At 43.4% G+C, this 26,595-nt stretch overlaps 1 protein-coding gene across 1 annotated transcript in view; it reads left to right on the top strand.

The window, feature by feature from the left end:
* Positions 1-25,772, top strand: part of sspo (SCO-spondin) — a 288,864-nt gene extending 263,092 nt beyond the window's left edge. The window contains exons 98-105 of the mRNA XM_073052198.1: positions 253-389; positions 2,671-2,717; positions 3,074-3,282; positions 12,046-12,141; positions 13,588-13,648; positions 18,462-18,592; positions 20,073-20,223; positions 25,480-25,772. Of these exons, the coding sequence (XP_072908299.1) occupies positions 253-389; positions 2,671-2,717; positions 3,074-3,282; positions 12,046-12,141; positions 13,588-13,648; positions 18,462-18,592; positions 20,073-20,223; positions 25,480-25,502 (855 nt within the window). The 3' untranslated portion in view covers positions 25,503-25,772. The remainder of the gene's footprint in view (positions 1-252; positions 390-2,670; positions 2,718-3,073; positions 3,283-12,045; positions 12,142-13,587; positions 13,649-18,461; positions 18,593-20,072; positions 20,224-25,479) is intronic.
* The last annotated feature ends 823 nt before the right edge of the window (positions 25,773-26,595 follow it).

Below are 26,595 nucleotides of genomic sequence, written 5' to 3'. Positions count from 1 at the left end.
ATATCATGACCTTCTGACTTTTACACTCAGTACCCTGACTGATGAAGCCCAGTGCACCAAGAGCTTTTTTCACCGCTCTGCCAACCTGAGACTCCACTCTCAGGGGACCATATGCATGAACTCCAAGGTCCATCTGGACCAACGGTATCGGGGCCGTTTCAGCTCGTTGCCCAAAGTTATTCTCCAGATACATAGAATTCTTATTTGCATTTCCATATTACCTTTCCTCTGACATCAGTTGTTGTTATCCAGCTCCTGCAGGATGGATTTTGCGTGTCTCTCGAAGATTGTCATTGTTCTGTACCGAGCTCACTAACGCCATGGTTTGGTAACATTTCACACATCGATTACCCACCAGGAGCAGTGATTCATCATCGGTGCAGTGTGTGGTGAGTATGGCCAGAGATGTCACCTCAGTGAAAAGAACCAGAACAGTTCTCACAAATCAGAGTTTCCAGTTTAAAAGAACCTGCTCCACCCCATACCCATTGCAGTTGGTGACCTTGTCTGGCTGAAAGAGGACCTTAGACCCCCCTTGGAGTACTGTGTTCCATTCTGGTCACCTCATTACAGAAGGGATGTGAATGCTATAGAGAGTGTGCAGGGAAGATTTGCAAGGTTGTTGCCTGGATTGGGGAGCATGCCTTATGAGAATAGTTTGAGTGAACTCAGCCTTTTCTCTTTGGAGTGACAGAGGTGACCAGATAGAAAAGTATAAGTGATGAGAGGCATTGATCATTTGGATAGCCAAAAGCTTTTTTTTCCCAGGGCTGAAATGGCTAACATAAGCGGGCATTGTTTTAAAGTGCTTGGAAGTAGGTACAAAGGGGATGTCACAGGTAAATCTTTCCACACAGAGTAATACACTATCAATGAAGATGGTAGAGGAATCAATGCGTGGAATACACTATCAATGAAGATGGTAGAGGTGGATACAATAGGGTCTTTTAAGAGACTCTTAGATAGGTACATGGAGCTTAGTAAATTAGAGAGCTGTGCAGTAGGGAAATTCTAGACAGCAACATTGTGGGCCAAAAGGGCCTGTAATGCTGTACCATATTGGAAATTAGATTGATAAGGAAGGAGAGGAGAGGGAAGGGGGAACAGTGTGGTAGAACTAATTGGGATTATACATAATGACAAAGTGTTTGTCAGCACAGGTTGATGGGCCAAATCCCCATGTATTTCTGTTCTGATTTTGCTGTGTTTTTGATTTAATTTTTAAAGTAACTGTTCTAATCTGATGTAATGAGATGAGGAGGAATTTCTTTAGCTAGGGAGTGGTGAATCTATTGAATTCATTGTCACAGGCAGCTGTGGAAGCTAAGTCTTTACATATATTAAAAGCAGAGGTTGGTAAGATTCTTGAATAGTCGAGGCATGAAGGGATACGGGGAGAAGGCAGGAATTGGGACTGAGAGGCAAAATGGATCAGCCATGATGAAATGGCAGAACAGACTCAATGGGCCAAATGGCCTAATTCTGCTCCTATACAGTTATGGTAATTCTCTAAAACCATAATTAAATGAAAAATTGTAGAGATTTACTATTTGAAAATGAAATTCAAACTGCTGGGGTAACTGAGCAGGACAGGCAGTGTGCAGGTAAATGGATAGATGATGTTTTGGTTTGAGACTCTGCATCAGGACTGAGAGCATAAAAGGGAGGTAGACAGTATAGGGAAGGGTGAGGCAGAGGCCTGAAGGTGATTGGTGGAACTAGGTGAGGAGGGGATATTGGGCTGATGCAGACAGTTGAGGGAGGGTGGGGTAGTGGTCATAGTGTAGTATCATACAAAGAAGACACTTCAGCCCAACTTGTCCATGCTGTCCCATCTGAGCTAGTCCCAGGCAGTGGGTTGAGAAATGGCCATTTCAGCTAAGAGTGAGGGGTTGCATTTTGAGAAGACAAACCAGGGCCTGGGGATTATTGCAGAACAGAGGGGCCTAGGGTTACGAATGCATGGTTCCCTGACAGTGGAGTCACAGATAAACTGGGTAGTGAAGAGGTTTTCAGCATGCTGGCCTTTATCAGCCAGGACATTGTGTTTAGAAGTTAGGATGTTATGTTGCAGCTATAAAAGATGTTAGTGTGGCCATATGTGGAATATTGTGTTATTCTGATACAAGGAAGATGCTATTAAGCCAGTAAGAGTGCCAGAAGAGGGGTGGTCTTATAGAGGTGTATAAAATTGAGGGCATAGAGAGGGTGCTTGTGCAAAATCTTTCCAGGGTCAGTGAATCAGGATTAGAAGGCATAAGTTTAAGGTGAGAGGGGATAGATACAGTAGGAACCTGATGGGCAACTTTTTCACCCAGAGACTGGACAGTGTATGGAATGAGTTGCCGGAGGAAGTGGTTGAGGCAGGTCCGTTAACAACATTTAAAAGGTACATTTATAGCATAAGTTTGGAGGAATATGGGCCAAACTGAGATGGGGATTGGTTAGCTTGGGCCAATTCAGCTGAGGGGCCCATTTCCATTCTGTTTGACTATAAAATCTGGTGATGAGGGTCTGGTGGTGGATGCAGGGGGAGTTTCAGAGAACCTGGGTGGATCAGCAGAAAGAAACATGGGGGGAAGTTCAGTGTTCATACCATTGGGTTTAGGTATGCAGACAGGGTATGAGTTGTCATCTTCATTTTATTATTTGAGAATTCTTTTTTTGCAGTGTATGTCGGAAAGGAGCTTTCCATTGCTCTGATTCAGACTGTAAAGGTAAGGATGAACTTGCAGATTTGACATTAAAAAAATGATTAAAATGTAGTTCAGCTTCCCATATTGCCCTGTATCTTGTGCCTTACCCACTTATGTGAAGACCCCTGTCCTTAGTAAGCCCTCTGGCATGGAAACCTCAACTTCAGGTACTCCCACCCTGGATACCCCATTCTCATTAAACTATCAACTCCACACTATGTTGTTCTATTTTCAGCATTTCAGAGGGATTTTCATTTCTAGCTTTATTTTGTTGGAGCCAAGTTAAGGCTATGATGCAGAATTTAGAACGCTTTATTCCATTTTCTTGTGATTTATTGGCTGTGATATCATATTGTTGTGAATTGTGCATTCCTCAGAGTGCCCTGAGGGTGAGATTTGGAACGGAGGGCTCATGGATCCTCATTCCTGTGAGCGGTCGTGCCGTGACGTTCATTCAGTGAATGTGACAAGTTGCAGTTCAGCTGGAGAAGACTGTGTGTGTGAAGCAGGGAGATACAGAAATGCCTCGGGTTATTGCGTGACTGCAGCTTACTGCGAGTGCATCGTTGGTGATGTCATTTACCCGGTGAGTGCCCCCTTCCCAGGCTACACGCATTCATGGAAACAGGTGCATGAAACATTTGCACAAAGCAGAAAAGCAAGTGAGGCAATTGGAGATAAGAGTTTGATCTGATAGACACTTGAGAAGCATGGTTGCATGGTATCTAAGAATGGAATTTAAATACTTCACAGTATTTGATCGTTCTTCTTAAAAACGTCCAAAAGAAATAAGTTATGAACAGATGTTGTTTCAAGAATGTCTTGTACAGTTGTGGCAAAACTTTGTTTTGTACTCAATCCTATTTCAATACCCCATCCAGGAGCAGTTTCTTACAGACTGTTAAAGAATTGGAACTGGAGCTGGATGAACTCCAGGATCATTCTGGAGGCTGAGGGGTTGACAAGCGATACAGGGAAGTCGTAGTGCAGGACACAGGTAACTGTGTGGCCATCAAGAGGGTAAAGGGGGATAGAAAGCCAATTAAAAAAACCAGTTTACTGCTTTGGGTACTGTTGGGGATATAACCCAGCAGAGGACAGCCACAACTTTCTGGCACTGAGTCTGTCTCTGTAGCCCAGAAGGGATGGGAGAGGAGAAAAAGCAAACTGTAATGATAGGAGATTCCATTTGTTAGGGAACAGACAGGAGGTTTTGTGGACAAGAACAAAATTCCCAGATTGTATGTGGGTCCCAGAATTGGGGACATCTCGGACTGAGTCCACAGTATTCTTAAGTAAGAGGGTGAGCTACCAGAGGTTGTGGTCCATGTGGGTACCAATGTGGGTACCATGTGGGTACCAAGAGGACAGCGAGGCTTTGAGAAGAAGTGCGGCGGCGGCCATTTTCAAATTGCTTCTCAGATCGGAGTTCTGAGAGGCGGGACTGCGCAGGCGCGTGAAGGAGGCCTGGGAAGGAGGGAAGATATAAAAAGAATGCAGCCTTAAGCAGCGGGCAGCTTCGTTTGCGGGCAGCGGAGTGAGTCGGGAGCAGAGTGTAGGGCTTGGGCTCAGAGGGCTTAGGCGGAAGAGGGCACAGTAGGCTTATCTTTTAGTTCTTGTTATTTTCAGTTATTCGGGAAGTATGAGTGTGAGGGCAGCTTGTTGTTCTCGGTGTCGGATGTGGGAGATTCTGGAGTCTCCGAGCCTCCCGGACGTCCACATCTGCGCCAGGTGCGCCGAACTGCAGCTCCTGAGGGACCGAATTAGGGAACTGGAGCTGCAGCTCGATGACCTTCGCCTGGTCAGGGAGAGTGAGGAGGTGATAGAGAGGAGTTACAGGCAGGTGGTCACTCCGGGGCCACGGGAGGCAGATAGGTGGGTCACGGTTAGGAAGGGGAAGGGGCAGGTACTAGAGAGTACCCCAGTGGCTGTACCCCTTGACAATAAGTACCGTACTCATGTTTGAGTACTGTTGGGGGGGACAGCCTACCTGGAGGAAGTGACAGTGGCCAGGCCTCCGGCACAGAGGACGGCCCTGTAGCTCAGAAGGGTAGGGATAGAAGAAAGAGGACCATAGTAATAGGGGACTCGATAGTCAGGGGTTCAGACAGGCGGTTCTGTGGAGGTGATCGGGAGTCCCGGATGGTAGTTTGCCTCCCTGGTGCCAGGGTCCGGGACGTTTCTGATCGCGTCCAAGATATCCTGAAGTGGGAGGGTGAGGAGCCAGAGGTCGTGGTACATGTAGGTACCAATGACATAGGTAGGAAAGGGGAAGAGGTCCTCAAACGAGAGTATAGGGAGTTAGGAAGGCAGTTAAGAAGAAGGACCGCAAAGGTAGTAATCTCGGGATTACTGCCTGTGCCACGCGACAGTGAGAGTAGGAATGGAATTAGGTGGAGGATGAATGCGTGGTTGAGGGATTGGAGCAGGGGGCAGGGATTCAAGTTTCTGGATCATTGGGACCTCTTCTGGGGCAGGCGTGACCTGTTCAAGAAGGACAGGTTACACTTGAATCCTGGGGGGACCAATATCCTAGTGGGGAGGTTTGCTAGGGCTACGGGGCAGACTTTAAACTAGTAAGATGGGGGGGCGGAAATCAATTTGAGGAAACTATGGGAGAGGAGGTTAGTTCACCAGTAGAGCAAGTAAGTAGACCGTGTGTGAGGGAGGACAGGCAGGTGATGGAGGAGGGATGCGCTCAGCCCGAAGTTGTAGGGGAGAAGAAAGAAAAGGATAATAAATTTGAATGCATTGCTAGGGATGAAAAGAGAGGAGGAGGTGGAGAGTATCTTAAATGTATCTATTTTAATGCTAGGAGCATTGTAAGAAAGGTGGATGAGCTTAAAGTGTGGATTGATACCTGGAATTATGATGTTGTAGCTATTAGTGAAACATGGTTGCAGGAAGGGTGTGATTGGCAACTAAATATTCCTGGATTTAGTTGCTTCAGGTGTGATAGAGTAGGAGGGGCCAGAGGAGGAGGTGTTGCATTGCTTGTCCGAGAAAATCTTATGGCGGTGCTTTGGAAGGATAGATTACAGAGCTCCTCTAGGGAGGCTATTTGGGTGGAATTGAGGAATGGGAAAGGTGTAGTAACACTGATAGGAGTGTATTATAGGCCACCTAATGGGGAGCGTGAGTTGGAAGAGCAAATGTGTAAGGAGATAGCAGATATTTGTAGTAAACACAATGTGGTGATTGTGGGAGATTTTAATTTTCCACACATAGATTGGGAAGCTCATTCTGTAAAAGGGCTGGATGGTTTAGAGTTTGTGAAATGTGTGCAGGATAGCTTTTTGCAACAATACATAGAAGTACCGACTAGAGATGGGGCAGTGTTGGATCTCCTGTTAGGGAATGCGATAGGTCAGCTGACAGATGTATGTGTTGGGGAGCACTTCGGGTCCAGTGATCACAATAGCATTAGCTTCAATATAATTATGGAGAAGGACAGGACTGGACCTAGAGTTGAGATTTTTGATTGGAGAAAGGCTAACTTTGAGGAGATGCGCAGGGATTTAGAGAGAGTGGAATGGGTCAAGTTGTTTTATGGGAAGGATGTAATAGAGAAATGGAGGTCATTTAAGGGTGAAATTATGAGGGTACAGAATCTTTATGTTCCTGTTCGGTTGAAAGGAAAGGTTAAAGGTTTGAAAGCGCCATGGTTTTCAAGGGATATTAGAAACTTGGTTCGAAAAAAGAGGGATGTCTACAATAGATATAGGCAGCATGGAGTAAAGGAATTGCTCGAGGAATATAAAGAATGTAAAAGGAAACTTAAGAAAGAGATTAGAAAAGCTAAAAGAAGTTACGAGTTTGGTTTGGCAAATAAGGTGGAAGTAAATCCGAAAGGCTTCTACAGTTATATTAAAAGCAAGAGGATAGTGAGGGATAAAATTGGTCCCTTAGAGAATCAGGGTGGTCAGCTATGTGTGGAGCCGAGGGAGATGGGAGAGATTTTGAACGATTTCTTCTCTTCGGTATTCACTAAGGAGAAGGATATTGAATGGTGTAAGGTGTGGGAAACAAGTAAGGAAGTTATGGAACCTATGACAATTAAAGAGGTGGAAGTACTGGCGCTTTTAAGAAATTTAAAAGTGGATAAATCTCCGGGTCCTGACCGGATATTCCCCAGGACCTTGAGGGAAGTTTGTGTAGAGATAGCAGGAGCTCTGACGGAGATCTTTCAGATGTCATTAGAAACAGGGATTGTGCCGGAGGATTGGCGTATTGCTCATGTGGTTCCATTGTTTAAAAAGGGTTCTAGAAGTAAGCCTGGCAATTATAGACCTGTCAGTTTGACATCAGTGGTGGGTAAATTAATGGAAAGTATTCTTAGAGATAGTATTTATAATTATCTGGATAGACAGGATCTGATTAGGAGTAGCCAGCATGGATTTGTGCGTGGAAGGTCATGTTTGACAAACCTTATTGAATTTTTTGAAGTAGTTACGAGGAATGTTGACGAGGGTAAGGCAGTGGATGTAGTCTATATGGACTTCAGCAAGGCCTTTGACAAAGTTCCACATGGAAGGTTAGTTAAGAAGGTTCAGTCGTTAGGTATTAATGCTGGAGTAATAAAATGGATTCAACAGTGGCTAGATGGGAGATGCCAGAGAGTAGTGGTGGATAATTGTTTATCGGGATGGAGGCCGGTGACTAGCGGGGTGCCTCAGGGATCTGTTTTGGGCCCAATGTTGTTTGTAATATACATAAATGATCTGGATGATGGGGTGGTAAATTGGATTAGTAAGTATGCTGATGATACTAAGGTAGGAGGTGTTGTGGATAATGAGGTGGGTTTTCAAAGCTTGCAGGGAGATTTATGCCGGTTAGAAGAATGGGCTGAACGTTGGCAGATGGAGTTTAATGCTGAGAAGTGTGAGGTTCTACATTTTGGCAGGAATAATCCAAATAGAACATACAGGGTAAATGGTAGGGCATTGAGGAATGCAGTGGAACAGAGAGATCTAGGAATAACAGTGCATAGTTCCCTGAAGGTGGAGTCTCATGTAGATAGGGTGGTGAAGAAGGCTTTTGGAACGCTGGCCTTTATAAATCAGAGCATTGAGTACAGAAGTTGGGATGTAATGTTAAAATTGTACAAGGCATTGGTAAGGCCAAATTTGGAATATTGTGTACAGTTCTGGTCACCGAATTATAGGAAAGATATCAATAAATTAGAGAGAGTGCAGAGACGATTTACTAGGATGTTACCTGGGTTTCAGCACTTAAGTTACAGAGAAAGGTTGAACAAGTTAGGTCTCTATTCATTGGAGCGTAGAAGGTTGAGGGGGGATTTGATCGAGGTATTTAAAATGTTGAGAGGGATAGATAGAGTTGACGTGAATAGGCTGTTTCCATTGAGAGTAGGGGAGATTCAAACGAGAGGACATGATTTGAGAGTTAGGGGGCAAAAGTTTAAGGGAAACACGAGGGGGTATTTCTTTACTCAGAGAGTGATAGCTGTGTGGAATGAGCTTCCTGTAGAAGTAGTAGAGGCCAGTTCAGTTGTGTCATTTAAGGTAAAATTAGATAGGTATATGGACAGGAAAGGAGTGGAGGGTTATGGGCTGAGTGCGGGTAGGTGGGACTAGGTGAGATTAAGAGTTCGGCACGGACTAGGAGGGCCGGAATGGCCTGTTTCTGTGCTGTGATTGTTATATGGTTGTTATATGGTTATATGGGTAGGAAGGGTGATGAGGTCCTGCAAAGTGAGTTCAGAAAGTTAGGTGCTAAATTGAAGGAAAATATCTCCAGGGTTGTGATCTCAGGACTCATACCGATGTCACATGTTAGTGAGGCCAGAAGTAGGAAAATAATATAGTTTAACATTTGGCTAAGGAGTTGGTGCAGGAGGGAGGGCTTCAGATTTCAAAGTTCAAAGTACAAAGTGTGTATATATATGTATACACACACACACACACAAACTTGACGTTCATCTCGTTACAGGCAGCCACGAAACAAAGAAACCCAATAGAACCCATTAAGAAAAGTGTCAAACACCCAATGTGCAAAAAAAACCAAATCATGCAAACAATGAACAGTAACCACATAAAATTTGGAACTGAAGTTCACAGAAATGAGTTCAGTCGCAAAGCCAGCCATCACTGCAGTAGGTCCAGGAGCCTGTTAGCTGCAGGCCACAACTTCAGTTCAGTGCAGAGGAGTAAATCTCACTGAGCAGCGAGCTCAACACTGGTCCCAATCCCCTGACTTTAGTTCTGAATATTTGCCTACTTTCATGGTTTGCCCAATTTCCTTTTTCTCGGCATATTGGTTGTTTGACAGTCTTTTTGTAATGGGTTTTATTGGGTTTCTTTGTTTTCTGGCTGCCTGTGTGGAGACAAATCTCTAAGTTTGATAATAAATGCACTTTGAACTTTGATACCTTGCCGCTGACAGGAGGCTCACGGTGCTATCGTTACTTGGTTTATGTCTGCTGCTTCTTTTGAATAAATATGCCAGCTGTCCTCTCCTCCAGTCATTTGATACCTTTCTAGTGGCCAATGAAGATTTAAAATTCTCTATCCAGACCCTAAAAGTCTTCTTTCCAGCACCCAACAGTCTTTTCTCCCACAGCAGCAGCCTGGAGTGCATCTCAACCAGTCTTGAGATTTATCCACCTGTAAGCCTGTTAAGACATCTTCCTTTATATGCTAGCTTATTCTAAGCTTTCCCTCCCTGAATTGTAAAGATGCAATGGTCATCTTATCTGTATTTACAAAGCAGAAGAATTCATTTAAAACCTCACCTATGTTCTCAGGTTCTGTATGCTGATTACCACTTTTGGTCATTACTATTTCCTGGTCACCTTCATGCTTTAATATACTTAAAAATGCATTGGTATTTTCCAAGCAATCCCTTCAGGATCAAGGGGGATTTTCTTCCACTGTGTTTATGTGGTTACAGAGTAACTAATAGGCCAGTGAGGAATACTAGGCTCTTCCACAGATTGGATAGGGAATAGCTACTAGTTTGGACAGATGGATAATCTGTGAAATGGTATGCACCTTGCACTGTCTACAATGGGCTAACCGTGAGCTCGAGCTTCTCAAAACCATCCCAATGTCCACTCTCCACTTTTGAGGTGTCATGGGCCAAAGATTCCCAGAAGTTGATTGCAATGTTGCATTTTTCAAGGAAAGCTATGACTTTTTTTTTTCCTCTGTTCACCTTCTTAATGTCTTCTCATGGCACAGCTTGGAATAGGAAGTTGGCTTTGTGAGTCTGATTTATGCCATTCAGATGATGTAGTCTGGCCTATATAGGCAACTGAGTCTTGATCTGCAAAACTGATAATAATGGAGCAATGAAAACTGCAAAATGGAGCAAATGCAGCCTTTTAATACAGCAGCAACATGGTTTCCAACTCACTCTGAGCTATGACCAATCCAGGTAAACATGGTCATCTCTACCAGCTGACCTATGGTTTAAAGCAGAATGCTGGCAGGTTTAGAGGGCATCTATTATAAAGAGTTTGGACAAAATTGGATCATTTTCTGAGTGCAGAGGCTAAGGGGCTTGCAAACACCACTTGTGCTGGTAGCTCATTCCATGCAGTCTCTACCCTCGGAAGAAGTTTCCCCTTAAAGATTCCACCTTTCACTCTTAAGTCTGATCCCTGTGGCACTCCACTAGTCCCGAGCCTCCAATCAGAGAGGCAACCATCTACTACCACTCTCTGGCTTCTCCGACAAAGCCAATTTCTAATCCAGATTACTACGTCATCTTGAATTGCGAACAACTGCACCTTCTTGACCAATCTCCCATGTGGGACCTTGTCAGCTGTCTTGCTAAAGTCAGTATAGACAATATCCACTGCCTTGCCTTCATCAAATTTGCTGGCAACTTCCTCGAAAAACTCTGGAAAAACTTCGTCGAACAACCTACTGTGCACAAAGCCATAATGACCATCCCTAATCGGTCTCTGTCTATCCAAATACTCATATTCAGTTCCTAGAACACCTTTCAATAACTTTCCCAGTACTGATATCAGGCTAACCAGTCTATAATTCCCTGGTTTATTTTTAGAGCCTTTCTTAAACAATAGAACAATACTATCAATCCTCCAGTACCTTACCTGTCACTAAGGATAATTTAAATACCTCTGCTATGGCCCCTGCAATTTCTGCACTTGCCTCCCACAGGCTCCAAGGGAACAGCCTGTCAGGCCTTGGGGATTTATCCACCCTAATTTGCCTCATGGCAGCAAATACCTCCTCCTCCTTATACTCGTACTCCATAAGTACCTCTTTTTTTCCTACCTGTCTAAACCTGCTATGCACCTCCTTTTTTCATAACCAGGGCCTCATTAGCACTTGAAAACCAAAGTTCCTTAAACCTGTTAGATCCAACTCTCAGACTATGGATCCCCTGGTTCATCTGTGGCTTTTGGTTTGGGTATGTCTGGCATGTTCTCGAAGGCATGCACTCATCCACAGAGATCTTGATGAAGTCAATAACAACTGTGGTGTATGCATTCAGATTCTAAGATGAATCCTCAAATATTGTCCGGTCAGCTGATTCAAAACAGTCTATCTTATTGTATGAGAGGTCTATTCAGTAGTTTTATGTCAGTGAGATAGAAGTTGTCCTTAAGCCTAGTGGTATGTGCTTTCAGCTTTTGTATTTTCTGAAGAGAAAGATAGTAGATAATGAAGTATTTTTGATTCCAGTATGGTAACGGTCTCAAACTACTGCCTGAAAGTGTGGGAGAAGCAGTAATACGTTGAAATGGTACCTGGATGACATGACCTATCAGTGTGCATGGAAAGAAAGAGAAGATGGGATTAGGCTGGGTGATTTTTAAAAAAAAAATGTTGGCTGAACATCCTCTTTACCTGTGTAATATAGAGGATGCATCTAAACAATTGCCAAGTCCATGACCAAGGATGAGTAACTGGGATTAAAAGGGTCAGCATTGATGTGATGGGCCAAAAAGCTCTGCGACTCTGTTCCGTGATTCTACTCAGGTGCTCTGTTGTTGAAGTTAATGGCCCAGGTTCTTCAGTAGAAGGAACTGGAAACAGATGCCAATGTAACACTTTCAAACTGACCAGACTTCCAAGTGTATGCTTCTGTGTGGTCACTGAGAGTTTTGTAATTTAACTGCTGCATTGCTGCTTCTCCATTCTGGATGAAAGATTAATTTCAGTCAATTCTATCAATGTAATTTAAACAAGTAAGCCAAACCCTCCTACCATGATCATTTCCCTCATCCCACTTCTATCACCCAGCCTTCTCTCTGCCTCTCCATCAAGCAGTCTGTGCTCCACCAGTTTTGTCTCTGAATAAAAACTATGTTTGAGTTGTGACAGGGAGCAACAGAGGTTTGATTCTCTTGCAGCCCGGGTACGAATGGGTAGATGGCTGTGACCAGTGTCGATGCATCAATGGAAGAAAAGTTTGTTCTACTGGGTGTCCAACACTTAACTGCCTGGAGGTAAGAAATGGTCCCATTCACATTCTGCTCATTCCAAGATTTAAAGCACCCACTTTCAATTTAGGTTCTAATCCTACAAATGAATTTAATCAAAACTCAGCATTAAAGAGGGTGAGCAGCTGCAAGTTCCTGGATATCAACATCTATGAAGATCTATCCTGGCCACACCATATTGATGAAATTACAAGGAAGATGTGTCAGCGGCTATATTATGAGTTTCAGGAGATTTGTTATGTTACCAAAGACTAGGAAATTTCTACAGGTGTACTGTGGAGAGCATTCTGACTGGCTAAATTACCATCTGGTATGAAGCACCAATATACAGCATTGGAAAAAGCTGCAGAGGGTTGTAAATTCCATCATGGGCACCAGCCTCCCCACCACTGAGGACATCTTCAAAGGGTGATGACTCTAGAAGGTGGCATCCATCAATAAGTACCTTCACCATCCAGGACATGCCCTCTTCCCATTGGCACCATCAGGGAGGAAGTGCAGGAGCCTGAGGTGCACCCTCAGTGTTTTAGGAACAGCTTCTTCCCCTCCACCATCAGATTTCTGATTGGTCCATGAACACTATCTCATTATTTTGCTCTTTTTGCAGTACTTGTTTACTGTTTTCATATTCTTTGTAGCTTATAGTATTTTTATGTATTGTACTGCTGCTGCAAAACAACAGATCTCACAACACGTATCAGTGATAATAAACCTGATCCGATGCTATTGACTATCTCCATGCCAGTGCCACACCATCTCCAACAATAATCATTCCCCATTCGCTCACTCTGCCTCCCTCTTTGTCCTTCTCACCATCATGATCACAGGCAATCCCCAAACACTCTTCCCTCTCAACATACACACAAAATGCTGGTGGAACACAGCAGGCCAGGCAGCATATATAGGGAGAAGCGCTGTCGACGTTTCGGGCTGAGACCCTTCGTCAGGACTAGACTGAAGCCTGAAGCCTGTCCCCATCCCTGTGCAGACTGTTCTCAAGTCACCAGCCCTCACCATCCCCACACCCAATTTGTCACAGTATTTCTGATAGCACCAATCCGTACTCCCACTAAACTTCCTCCCCCCCCATCCTTATTTCCAGCATTGTCTTTATGTAATTTCAAAGGATATGGGACTAATTTTTTGAAGATGGAACTGAGGAACTGAAGATTAGATAATATGACTTACAGCAGTTGCAAAGGGTCAGATTACTTATTTCTGTACCAAATTCTTCTGGTCTTATGACTAGCCTGGAGAGAAGTGGCTAAAGAGCTTACAGTGTCCTGCCAGAAGCAACAGTAGAGCATTCAGGCACTGTACCTGCTCCCATCACTGTGGCCTAACCACAGAAATAATTGGCAGCCAAGTAATCTACCATGTAAAACTATGGTTTTACTCACTACTGTATTGAGCATTGAGTATTTTGTGAAATGTTCTTTTCATTAACTTCAGGGATATGTAAAAGTAGAGGATCTTGCGCAATGCTGTCCTGTCTGCAGAAAAGAAATTCCTGGTAAGTTAAAGCAGCAAATATCATCGGGTGAGTCTATATCACACCGAGGCAGTGCAGAAACAGACCTTCAACCCACTGTGCAAGTCAATCATCAAGCACCTATTTACACTCATTGTGTTCAGGCTCCATCAACCCCCCACATTGCAACCCTACCACTCTCCTACAAACTTGCAGCAATTTGCAGTGATCGGTTATGGCCAACTGCACACATTTCGGATATGGGAGTAAATCTTTTTAGAGCAGCCTGTGGTTGAGCCACTTGGGGAAAGGCAATTCTGGATTGGGTGCTATGTTTATTTATTCATTTACATCACCAGCTAAGCCAGATGTATTGCCCATCCCTAGTTGCCTTTGAGATGGTGGTGATGAGCTGTCTTCTCAAACTGCTGCAGTCTGAGGTGTAGGTTAGGGAGAAAATTCCATGATTTTGACCCAGTGACAATGAAGGAATGGCAATGTTTCCAAGTCAGGATGGAGAGTGATTTGGAGGGGGATTTCCAAGTGGTGGCGTTGTCAGGTATCTGCTGTTCTTGTCCTTCTAGATGGTAGTGGTTGTGGGTCTGGAAGGTCCTGCCTTAGGAACTTTGTGTTGTTGCAGTGCATCTTATAGATAGTACACACTACTGCAACTGTTCATTGATGGTGGAGGGACTGGATGCTTGTGGAAGGGGTACCAATAAAGTTGGCTGCCTTGTACTGGATGGTGTCAAGCTTCTTGAGTGTTGATGGAGCTGCACTCATCCAGGCGAGTATTCCATTATACTCCTGACCAGAGCCTTGTAGGAGTCAGGAGGGGAGTTACACGCCACAGGATTCCTAGCCACTGTCTTTATATGGCTAGACCAGTTCAGTTTCCTGTTAATGGTAACCCCCAGGATATTGGTAGTAGGGGATTCAGTGATGGTGATGCCACTGAATGTCAAGGGACAATGGTTAGAGCTTTTCTTGCTGGAGATGGTCATTGCATGGCTGGAACGTTACTTGCTATTGTCAGCCCAAGCCTGGATATTGTCCAGGTCCTGCTCCGTTTGGGTACAAACTGCTTCACTGTCTGAGGGGTCATGAATGGTGCAGAACATTGTGCAGCCATTTGTTATGCAATGACCCATATTTGATTAAGAAGCTTAAGGCTAAGTAACTTTTAGGAGGCAGTGATCATAATATGATAGAATTTACCTTACAGTTTGTACATATTACAGTGGATATTACAGAGGCATGAGAGAGGAGCTGGCTAAAATTAATTGGAAGGGAACACGATCCGGGATGACAGAACAACAGTGCATGTTGTTTCTGGAGGAAATTCAGAAGGTACTAGAAAGATACATCCCAAAGATGAAGTATTCTAAAGGGAGGATGCTGCAACTGTGGCTGAGAAGGGAAGTGAAAGGATGGCTTTTAAAAACCCACTGAGGACAGTTTTAAAAAGGAAGAGATGAAGCTATCCAATAATAAGAGGATACAAAATCATTTCAGATTTACAAGGAATAAAAGGGCAATATTGTGATAATCATGGGTATTTCAATATGTAGGTAGAGTGGGAAAATTTGGTTGGAGCTGGGTCCCAAGAGAGGGAATATTATACTGCTGAAGAGGAAATGGTAGAGGAACTTAATAAGTATTTTGTGTGAATCTTCACTGTGGAAGACACTAGCAGTATGCCAGAAATTCAAATGTCAAGGTGAGGCTATTACTAAGGAGATGATGCTTGGGAAGCTGAAAGACCTGAAGATACTGCAGATAAGTCACCTGGACCAGATGCACTATACCACGGTTCTGAAAGAGGTAGATGAAGAGATTGGGGAGGCATTAATAATGATCTTTCAAGAATCACTAGATTCTTAAGTGGTTCTGAAGGACTGGAGTATTGCGAATGTCACTGCACTCTTCAGAAAGGAAGGGACTCCGAAGAAAGAAATTATAGGCCAGTTAGTCTGACTTCAGTGTTGGCAAGATGTTGGTAAGAGCTTTGGCAAGGTGCCACACGAGGCTGTTTACCAAGTTAAGAACCCATGGTGTTACAGGAAAGTTATTAACATGGTTAGAGCGTTGGCTGATTGGCAGGAGGCAGCGAGTGGGAATAAAAGGATCCTTGTCTGGTTGGCTGCCGGTGACCAGTGGTGTTCCGCAGGGGTCAGTGTTGGGACCGCTTCTTTTTATGCCGTATATAAATGATTTAGATGATTGAATAGATGGCTTTGCTGCCAAGTTTGCAGATAATACAAAGACTGGTGGAGGGGCAGGTAGTGTTGAGGAAACAGGTAGGATGCAGAAGGACTCAGACAGATTAAGAGAATGGGCAAAAAAAGTGGCAAATGGAATACAATGTTGGAAAATGTATGGTCATGCACTTTGAAGTAGAAATAAATGTATGGTCTATTTTCTAAACAGGGATAAAATCCAAAAGTCTGAGATGCAAAGGGACTTACAGGCTGAGTCGGTGGTGAGGAAGGCAAATGCCATATTAGCATTCAAGAGGTCTAGAGTACAAGAGCAAGGATGTGATGCTGAGGCTTTATAAGGCACTAGTGAGGGCTCACCTTGAGTATTGTGTACAGTTTTGGGACCCTCATTTTAGAACAGATGTGCTGGCATTGGAGAGGGCCCAGAGGAGGTTCACAAGGATGATTCCAGGAATGAAAGGGTTATCATATGAGGAATGTTTGATGGCTCGGGGTCTGTACTCACTGGAAATCAGAAGGATAAGGTGGTGGGTGGGGGGGGGGGTGATCTCATTGAAATCTTTTGAATGCTAAAAGGCCTAGACAGAGTAGATGTGGAAAGGATGTTTCCCGTGGTGGGAGAGTCCAGGACAAGAAGGCACAGCCTCAGGAAAGAGGGATGCCCATTCAAATCAGAGATGTGGAGAAATTTCTTCTGCCAGAGGGTGGTGAATTTGTTGCCACATGCAGTCATGGAGGCCAGGTCGTTGGGTGTATTTAAGGTAGACGTTGATAGGTTCTTGATTGGACCTGGCATCAAAGGTTATGGGGAGAAGGCTAGGAACTGGGGTTGAGGAGGAGAAAAAAAGATCAGCCATGATTGAATGGCGGAGCAGACTCAATGGGCCAGATGGCCTAATTCTGCTTCTATGTCTTATGTTCGAGTCTATTATTGAGGATGAGGTTTCAAGGTACTTGGAGGTACATGGTAAAATAGGCCAAATTCAGCATGGTTTTCTAAGTGGAAATCTTGCCTGTCAAATCTGTTGGAATTCTGAGGATATAACAAGCAGGACAGACAAAGGAAAGTCAGTGGACATTATTTATTTGGGTTTTCAGAAGACCTTTGACAAGGTGCTACGCAGAAGGCTGCTTAACAAAATAAGTGCCAATGGAAAGGTACTAGAACGGATAGGGGATTAACTGACTGGTAGGAGGCAAAGAGTGGGAATAAAGGGGGCCTTTTCTGGTTGGCTGCAGTGATGTGCCACAGGGATCTGTGTTGGGATCATTTCTTTTTGTGTTGTACGTCAGATATTGATGGCTTTGTGGCCATGTTTGCAGACAATACAAAGATAGGTGGAAGGGCAGGTAGGTTTGAAGAAGCAGAGTGTCTGCAGAAGACTTAAGATACATAGGTGAATGAGCAAAGAAGTGGCAGATGGAATATAATGTAGGGAAGTGCATAATGATGCTCTTTGGTAGAAGGAATAAAGATGCAGACTATTTTGTAAATGGGAAGAAAATTCAAAAATCTGAGGTGCAAAGGAACTTGGGATTCCTTGTTCAGGATTCCCTACGGGTTAACTTGCAGGTTGAATTTATTATTTATTTATTATTATCAAAGCATGTGTCCATATACAACTCTGAAATTGGTAAGCAAGGTAAATGCAATGTTAGCGTTCATTTCGAGAGGACTAGAATTTAAAAAAAGCAAAGATGTAATGCTGAGGGTTTACAAGGCATTGGTCAGACTGCACTTGGAGTATTGTGAGTGGTTTTAGCTCCCTTATCTAAGCAAATGTGCTGCTATTGAAGAAGGTCCAGAGGAGGTTTATGCGAATGATCTCAGGAATGAAAGCGTTAACATATGAGGACCATTTGATGGCTCTGGACCTGTACTCATTCTTCTAAAGAAGGAGGGGATCTCATTAAAACCTATCGATATTGAAAGGTCTGGATAGAGTGGATGTGGCAGGATGTTTCCTATAGTGGGGCAATCTATGACTAGAGGGCACAGCCTCAGAACTGAGGGACATCCGTTTAGAACAGAGATGAGGAACAATTTCTTTAGCCCAAGGGTGGTGAATCTATGGATCTCTTTGCCACAATGGCTGTGCAGACCAAGTCAATGTGTTAATTTAAGATGGAGGTTGATAAGTTCTTGATTAATTAGCGTAGCAAATGTTACAGGAAGAAGGCAGGAGAATGGGTTGAGGGATAATAAGTCAGCCATATTGGAATGGAGTAGACTCAATGGGCCGAGTGGCCTATTTCTACTCTTAGGTCTAATGGTCTTATAATCAAGGACTCATTCACCTAGTCATTTTCTCACCACAACTCCCCTTCCCCATGCGCCCCCCCCCCCCCATTAGACAGAAGATAGAGAAACTTGTGAAAGTGTACCACCAGTCTGCAGGACAGCTTTTACCCTGTTATATGACTCTTGAATTGATCTCTTATTCTACAAAGCTGAAATCTAGATCTCTCCATGTGCCCTCCACTTTCTCTATTGCTGTAACAGTACATAATTTTTTAAAAAAATACTACTTCAATGTGTCAGTGCATGGAAAGATCTGTCTGGCTAGCACACAAACAAACGTTTTTCCACTGTGTCTGTACCGATTACTAATTACTGATTAATCTGTTACCAGATGACTCATCCACGAAATGTCAACGTTACACTGAAACTCGGAATATATCTAAGGGTTTGTGTCGGCTGGAGAACGTGCTTGTCAGTTCCTGCAGTGGAAGCTGCCTGTCCCAGGTACAAGTTATCCCAGAGGTAAGGACTTAAGCTCTTGGTGAAGTATTGAAGATTAAATGGACAGTGGTAAAGAAAAGTTCTTTCAGATTTAAGGCATGGTGTTGTACTACTGCTTTTCTTAATATTCAGTGCCTTATTCAGTCCCCTATTCAGTCCCCACAACTAGTTTTACATTTTACTGTCTCTTTTTCTACATTTAAAATATATTGAAGTAGGATTTGTTGAACTAATCTACAAAGCATTGTGCATCATGTCAAATCACAATAAAAATTCCAAAAGCTCTCAGCAATTTGCTCAAAATTAAAAACAAAATTGTAAGGCTGAAGTAGTATTTATCCCCTTTGTAATTATCACAGTAACTTTCCTCAGGTGCAATACTATATACTACCTTACCAATTCACCAGTTTTATGTTGAAAACTGGAGGATCACCCGAATAACTACCCCCTCTCTTGCTGTAAGGTCCCACAGTATGATAGATTTCCATCAGACCAAACCAAAATAAAAGACAAGAGTATTCACGGCAAGTCGGGGAAATGATGATTGTGAAGCACAAATCTGGGGAAGGGTACAAGACCATCTCAAAAGCACTGAACATGTTTCAGAATTCAGTGCAGTCCAGTGTAAAAAATGTGAAACCACAGCCATACTGCCCGAGTCAGGCCGCCCCTCTTAGCTTAGTCACTGGAATGACACTAATAAGAGAGGCTACTGTGACACTAACAGTCTCTCTGAATGAGCTGCAGAAGTCAATGGCTACAATTGGAGATGAAGTTCATAGCTCCACAATCTCTACGGCCTTGCACAAAAAGGGTAATTATGGATAAGTGGCAAGGAAGAAGCCCTGGCTTAAAAAAAAGGAAGCATACCCTTGCCTCTAAAGAGTTTGCAAAGCATCACTTAGAAGATACTATAAAGATGTGGAAGAAAGTGTTGTGGTTGGATGAGTCTAAAGTGGTACTTTTTGGCTTCAACACTAAGCAGTACGTGTGGCTTAAATCTAATTCTGTGCTTCAAGCAAACAGAGTAAATTTACAAATTTACTCTGGAGGACCTGAGTTACAAGCAGAGATTGACAAGGATAGGACTGTATTCCTTAGAGTGTAGAAGACAGATTTGTTGGAGGTATACAAAATTATGATGGGTATAGATAGGTATAATGCATGCAGGCTTTTATATCCCCCCCCCCCCCCCCCCAGTGAGGTTGGGTGGGACTACAACCAGAAATCATGGGTTAAAGATGAAAGGTGAAACTTTAAGGGGAACTGGAGGGGAAACTTCTTTACTCAGAAGTTGAGAGAGTGTGGAGTGATGTGCCAGCACAAGTGGTGCATGCGAGCTCGATTTCAACGTTTAAGAGAGGCTTGGATAGGTACATGGATGGTAAGGGTGTGGAGGGCTATGGTGCTGGTGAAGGTTGATGGGTGTAGGCAGATAAATGCCTTCAGCATGGACTAGATGTGCTGTACTTCTCTATGACACTGTCTGATTCTGTTACAGGAGCCATACCTGCAGAGTAAATGTGAGTGCTGCAGTTACCGTCTTGACCCCGAGAACCCTGTGCAATTCATGAACTTGCGGTGTGATAATGGAGAGGTGGAGCCCATTGTCCTTCCAGTTATTCACAGCTGTGAGTGCAGTAGCTGCCAAGGTGAGGGAGTGCCAGAAAATATTGTATCTATTTCAAGGTAAAAAAAAATGCTTGGCAAAGTTTTAGTACTCATAACAGGCGTCAGACTCAAGGAGGATTGGTAACAAATCCTAACCTCAGGATAATCAGGAAATATAAAACTATCAGATGTGACATAGCAGCACAGTGTTGTTGCTGCACAGGACTGGGGATCTTCCTGAGATTGTGTGGGTTCTCCTTCAATGCTTTGGTTTTCCCCACATCAGAAATTATGAATTGCCTGTAGAGTGAGAGTGTAAAATTGACGGGAATGACTGGAAAAATTGGGTTAGTATAGAGGTGTCACTGGTGGCTGGTGTCTTGAGCTGCTTCCATTCTGTGTGAAACAATAATTCAAAGGAAATTAATGAATAGATGTGGCAAAAGTTTTGAATAAACTATGAACACACTGCAAAGGTATAACTACCAGGGATCAAAGGAAGGTGTCTGGATGGAATTAGAGAGGTGGGATCCCAAGTAAAAGGGAAATAACTGAGAGGCAGGATAGTGATAGGGAAGATGCAAAAGCAAATTGAACAGGTAGGATGGGAAGGACCATGGTGAAGAGTGAGGGAAGTCCATTTGATTAAATTGCATTCGCTTTAATGGAAGAGTTTCAACAGATGAACTTCAGGGTGTGGATAGGTATGCAAGTTCAGGATATTATAGCCATTATGGAAATTTTGTTGACAGAAAAGCAGGAGCAGCAGCTTAATGTTCTGGGGTATAGGTGTTTAGATGAGAGAGAGGAGCAGGAGTTGCTTTGTTGATCAAGAGGAGTGTCACAGCAATAGTCATAATGTCATAGGCAGGAAAGAGGCCCTATGGCCCATCTGATCTATGCCAGCCACAGCACCTCCTTGCTAGACACAATTGCCTATGTTTGGGCCATAACTCTCCAAGCCTCTTCTCTCCATGCTCCTATAGAACTACCAGTTGTACCTGCCTCAACCACTTCATCACTTGTAGTTAGAGATGATGTTACTGAAGAATCATCCGGTGAGGCTTCATGTGTTGAGTTGAGAAGATTATCATATTTTTGCAATTGTACCAAAGGCCCCCAAGTAGTCTTAGAGAATTACAGGGATAAGCGTGCAGGGAGACTGTTATAAGAATAATAAGGGTTTACATTATAGGATACATTAACTTCCTTAACATTGACTGGTATTGCCTTAGTGTTATAGGTCTAGATGGTGTAGGATTTGTTCAGCAGAAAGTTTCCTCAGGCAACACAGAGGGGGCCCCATTAGGGAAGGCCAAAGCTTGATGTATTCCTGGAAATAGGGACGGACAAGAGACGGAGTTACAGTAGGGGAGCAATGTGGGTCCTGTGACATAGTTCTATTAGTTTTAAACAGTTCTGAAGAGGGACAGGACTACTCCATGGGTTTAAATTCTGAATTGGGACAAGGAGTTGACAATCAATATTAGGGAAGTTGAAGCCAGCCATGGCAACAACCTTGTTTTTTTACCTTTCCAAAATCTGCCTACCTATCTGCTCCTCGGTATCCCAGTGGCTTACTCCCAACGGAGTGGTTGCTTCCTTCCCGTTTCTGACTTCCATCCACACTGACTCAGTAGATGATATCCTCCCTTTCTGCATCTGGACACTATACTTGATGAGCAATGCCACTCCCTCTCTATCCCTTTAGGAATATCTAAACACCAGAACATCAGCCAATGATGTCCTTTTGACAGTCATGTCCCTGTAATGGTCACAACATCATAATTCCACCTACTAATCCATGCTTCAAGTTCATTGCTCTTAATACTTCATATGATACCAATGTTTAAGAGGCATTTAGACAGACATAAATAAGGAATGAGGGGATATGAACCATTACCGGCACATGAGATTTCTTTAGATCAGCATCATGGTCATACGGTTCTGTGTAAGAAAGCATACAACATGCTTGCCTTCATGGGTTCGGATGTAACTTATGAGACATTATGTTGTAACTTTAGACGGCAATTGGAGGGCATGTGGCTCTGGTCATGTACAGGAAGGATGTGGTTGCATTGGAGAAACTGCAAAGGAGTTTCACCAGGATGTTGTCTGGATTGGATAATCTGGACTAGTTTTCCATGATTGAAGGCAGTGGTAGGGAGACCCTGTGAACATACAAGAAGCATGCAGAAGGTAGATAGTCAGAATCTTTTTGTCATGATATGGGTATCATAACCGTAAAGGTGCAAGTTTATGGTGAGTGGAAGCAGTTTTTATGTGGATTTGACACAGAGTGGTTGATACAAGAATATAAGAATTGGGACGTCCTTTTGCAGTAGTACAAATCATTGCTTAGACCACAGAGATATAGACTTAATGGGAGTAATGTAGATGGGCAAAAATGCTGGCATGAGTGTGGTGGGCTGAAGGGCCGGTTTCTGTGCTGTACACCTCAGAGGCTCAGGGACTAGTCTGTTGTGGAAATAAGGGGCTGTTGTGCTGGACAAAGAAAATGATTGAAAATGGACAGATCCAGCAGATCTGGATGGGATGCATGGGATCGATGATTAGATTTGGAATTGGCTTGTCCACAGAAGTCAGAGGTTGTGGTGGAATGTTGTTGCTCTGGCTGGAGGTCTATGAACAGGAATCTCCTCTTTGTTATTTGATATAAATATCGAGTGGGTTAGTAAGTTTGCAGGTGACACAGCTTGGTGGAGTTGTGGATAGTGAAGCAGGTTGTCAAAGGATACAACAAAATAATCTGGGCAGAGAAATGGCAATAATTTAATCCAGGTAAATGTGAATTATTGCATGGGGGGGTGTCAAATATTAAGTGGAAATTAATGGGAGAACCCTTAACAGCTGGCCACCCAGGTAGAAAGGGAGGTAAAGAGGGTGGATGCCATTAGTCAGTGAGAAAGTCATGTTGCAGCTATATAAAACTTTGATTAGGCTGAAATTAGAGTATTAACAAAAGATTCTGCAGATGCTGGAAATCCAATGTAACACACACAAAGTGCTGGAGGAACTCAGCAGGTCAGGCAGCATCTATGGAAATGAATAAACAGTGGATGTTTCCAGGACTGGAAAGGGAGGGGGAAGAAGCCAGAATAAGGTGGTGGGAAGGAGTACAAGCTAGAAGGTGATAGGTGAAACCAGGTATACGTTGGAGGGATTGTGAATAAGAAGTTGGGAGGTGATAGGTGGAAAAGGTAAAGGGCTGGAGTATAAGGAATCTGATAGGAAAGGAGAGTGTGAGAAAGGGAAGGAGGAGAGAAAAAGAGGTGATAAGCAGGTGAGGAGAAGAGGTGTAAGAGGGGAGCTAGAGTGGGGAACTGAGGAAGAATCTGTTGAGGTCATCTACTATATGCAGTCCTCCTGCTGCAGGCATCCTATACATTGGCGAGACCAGACATTGATTGGGGGGGGGGGGGGGGGACCTGCTTTGTTGAGCACCTTTGCTCCATCCACAAAAAGCAGGATTTCCCTGGTGGCCAACCATTTTAATTCCAACCCCCATTCCCATTCTAACACATTAGTCCATGTCCTCCTCTGTCGCCATGATGAGGCCACTCTCAGGTTGGAGGAGCAACACCTCATATACCTACCCTTCTGGGCAGCCTCCAACCTGATGGCATGAACATCAATTTCAGCAACTTCCAGTAATTGTCCCCTCTCCCCTTCCTCTTCTTCAATTCCCCACTCTGTTCTTTTCACCTGCCTATCAACTCCCATGGTATCCCTCCTCCTTTCCTTTCTCCCATGGTCCACTCTCCTCTCTTATCACATTACTTCTTTTCCAGCTCTTTATCTTTTCCACCCTTCACCTCCCCAGCTTCTTACCTCATCACCCCTCCCCATCCATATGGGTTCACCCATCACCTTTTAGCTCTACTCCTTCCCCTCCTTACGCCCCCACCTTCTTCCTCCTCCCTTTCCAGTCCTGATAAAGGATCTCAGCCTGAAATATTTCTATAAATGCTGCTGAGTTCCTGCGGCATGTTGTGTGTGTTGCAATTGGAGTACTATGTACATTTCAGGAAAGGTGTGGAAGCTTTGGGGAAGAGTGCAGACGAGGTTTGTCTGGATTGGAGGGTATGAGCTACATAGAGAGGTTGGACAAGCCTGAGTGTTTTCTCTGGAGCATCGGAGACTGAGGGAAGACCTGATTCGAGGTCTAGATAGAGCAACAGTGTGCATCTTTTACCCAGGTTAGAAATGTCAAATATCAGTGGGCATGGATTTAAGGTGAAAGGGGGAAGTTTAAAAAGGGACATGTAAGGCAAAGTTTTTTTTTGGTTATACAGAGAGTGGCATGTTCCTGAGGTGGGCTTCCAGCGATAGTGGTAGAAGTAGATACAACAGTGTTATTCAATAGGCTTTCAGAGAGGCAAAGGAGATCTAGTTTAATTTGGCACTGTGTTAGGCACAACAGCACAGGTTGTTGTGCCTGATCCTGTGCTGTACTGTGCAGTTTTATCTTCTATGTACGTGCTTGCAATGCGCAAGTGCAAGCCTGTAAGAGGGGACTTGAATGCCAGTTCTAGTGGAAAGATTCAAGACAGTTTCAAAGTGAACAGACACAAAGCATTCTGAACTGGGCAGACACAAAGCACATCTTTGTAATAGATAGATAGATAGATACTTTATTCATCCCCGTGGGGAAATTCAACTTTTTTCCAATGTCCCATACACTTGTTGTAGCAAAACTAATTACATACAATACTTAACTCAGTAAAAAAAATATGCTATGCATCTAAATCACCATCTCAAAAAGCATTAATAATAGCTTTTAAAAAGTTCTTAAGTCCTGGCGATAGAATTGTAAAGCCTAATGGCATTGGGGAGTATTGACCTCTTCATCCTGTCTGAGGAGCATTGCATCGATAGTAACCTGTCGCTGAAACTGCTTCTCTGTCTCTGGATGGTGCTATGTAGAGGATGTTCAGAGTTATCCATAATTGACCGTAGCCTACTCAGCGCCCTTCGCTCAGCTACCGATGTTAAACTCTCCAGTACTTTACCCACGACAGAGCCCGCCTTCCTTACCAGCTTATTAAGACGTGAGGCGTCCCTCTTCTTAATGCTTCCTCCCCAACACGCCACCACAAAGAAGAGGGCGCTCTCCACAACTGGCCTATAGAACATCTTCAGCATCTCACTACAGACATTGAATGACGCCAACCTTCTTAGGAAGTACATCATGCAATCCCTTCAAAATAACTTTTGGATTTCTAATAAAATTGAAACAAGTCACAATTACTGAATTCTTGTTCTCCTTTTTCCAGGTGGAGATTTTTCCGGACGCTGAGTTATTCCTGATGCCCATCTAGTTATTTAGGTTTTATCCAGTGATTTATTGAATGTTTGTTTATTCTTTCAATACAAAAAGTGATTTCATTTCAGGAGAGATTATGTAACAGATCAATATCAGCTGAGTTTGTTTTTTTAAACTCATCATGTGTGCTTCTAATAAACAGATTAATGTCCTTTGCCCAAGCATGTTTGTGTAATTTAAGAGAATTCAAATCATTAATGCTGACAGAAGAGTTGTTCCTATATCTGGAACTCAGCCATCTTGCTATTCGTGGAATCTGTTCTAGGATCTAGGTGTAAAATTCCCTAAAGATTAACTGGCTGGTTGAGTCAATAGTAAGGCAAATGCAATGTTAGCATTCATTTCAAAAGGGCTAGAATATAAAAGCAAGGATATAATGTTGAGGCTTTAAGGCATTGGTCAGGCTGCACTTGAAGTATCATGAGCAGTTTTGGGCCACTTATTTAAGAAATAATGTGCTGGCGTAAGAGGAGGTCCATTTCACTGAAATGAAAAGGTTAACATACAAAGAGTGTTTGCTAGCTCGAAGCCTGTAATCACTGGAGCTGAGAAGAATGGGAGGGCGGGGGGCGCAGGGATCTCATTGAAAGGTATAGACAGAGTGGATCTGGAGAGTATGTTTCCTATTGTGAGGGAGTCGATGTCTACAGGGCACAGCCTCAGAATAGAAGGACATCACTTTAGAACAGAAATGAAGAATTTTTTTAGTCTGAGAATGATGAATCTGTAGAATTCATTACCAAATACAGCTGTGGAGGCTAAAGACTTTACTTAAAGCAGAGATAGATAGGTTCTTGATTAATGAAGGCATTAAAGGTTACAGGGAGAAGGTAGTTGAATGGGATAATAAATCAGCTATTATATAATAGTGGAGCAGCCTCAATAAGCCAAATAACCTAATTGTGTTCGTGTCTTATTCCTGTAAGACCATAAGATACAGAAACAGAATTAGGCTATTGAGCCCATCGAGTCCACTCTGCCATTTCATCATGGCTGATCCTGGATCCCATTCAACCCCATACACCTGCCTTCTCACCATATCCCTTGATGCCCCGATCAATCAGTA

The sequence above is a fragment of the Hemitrygon akajei genome, chromosome 1 (genome assembly GCF_048418815.1).
Source record: "Hemitrygon akajei chromosome 1, sHemAka1.3, whole genome shotgun sequence".
In the NCBI taxonomy this organism is placed as follows: Eukaryota; Metazoa; Chordata; class Chondrichthyes; order Myliobatiformes; family Dasyatidae; genus Hemitrygon; species Hemitrygon akajei.
Note: the sequence above shows the minus strand (reverse complement) of the source record. Positions and strands in the feature narration are given on the sequence as shown.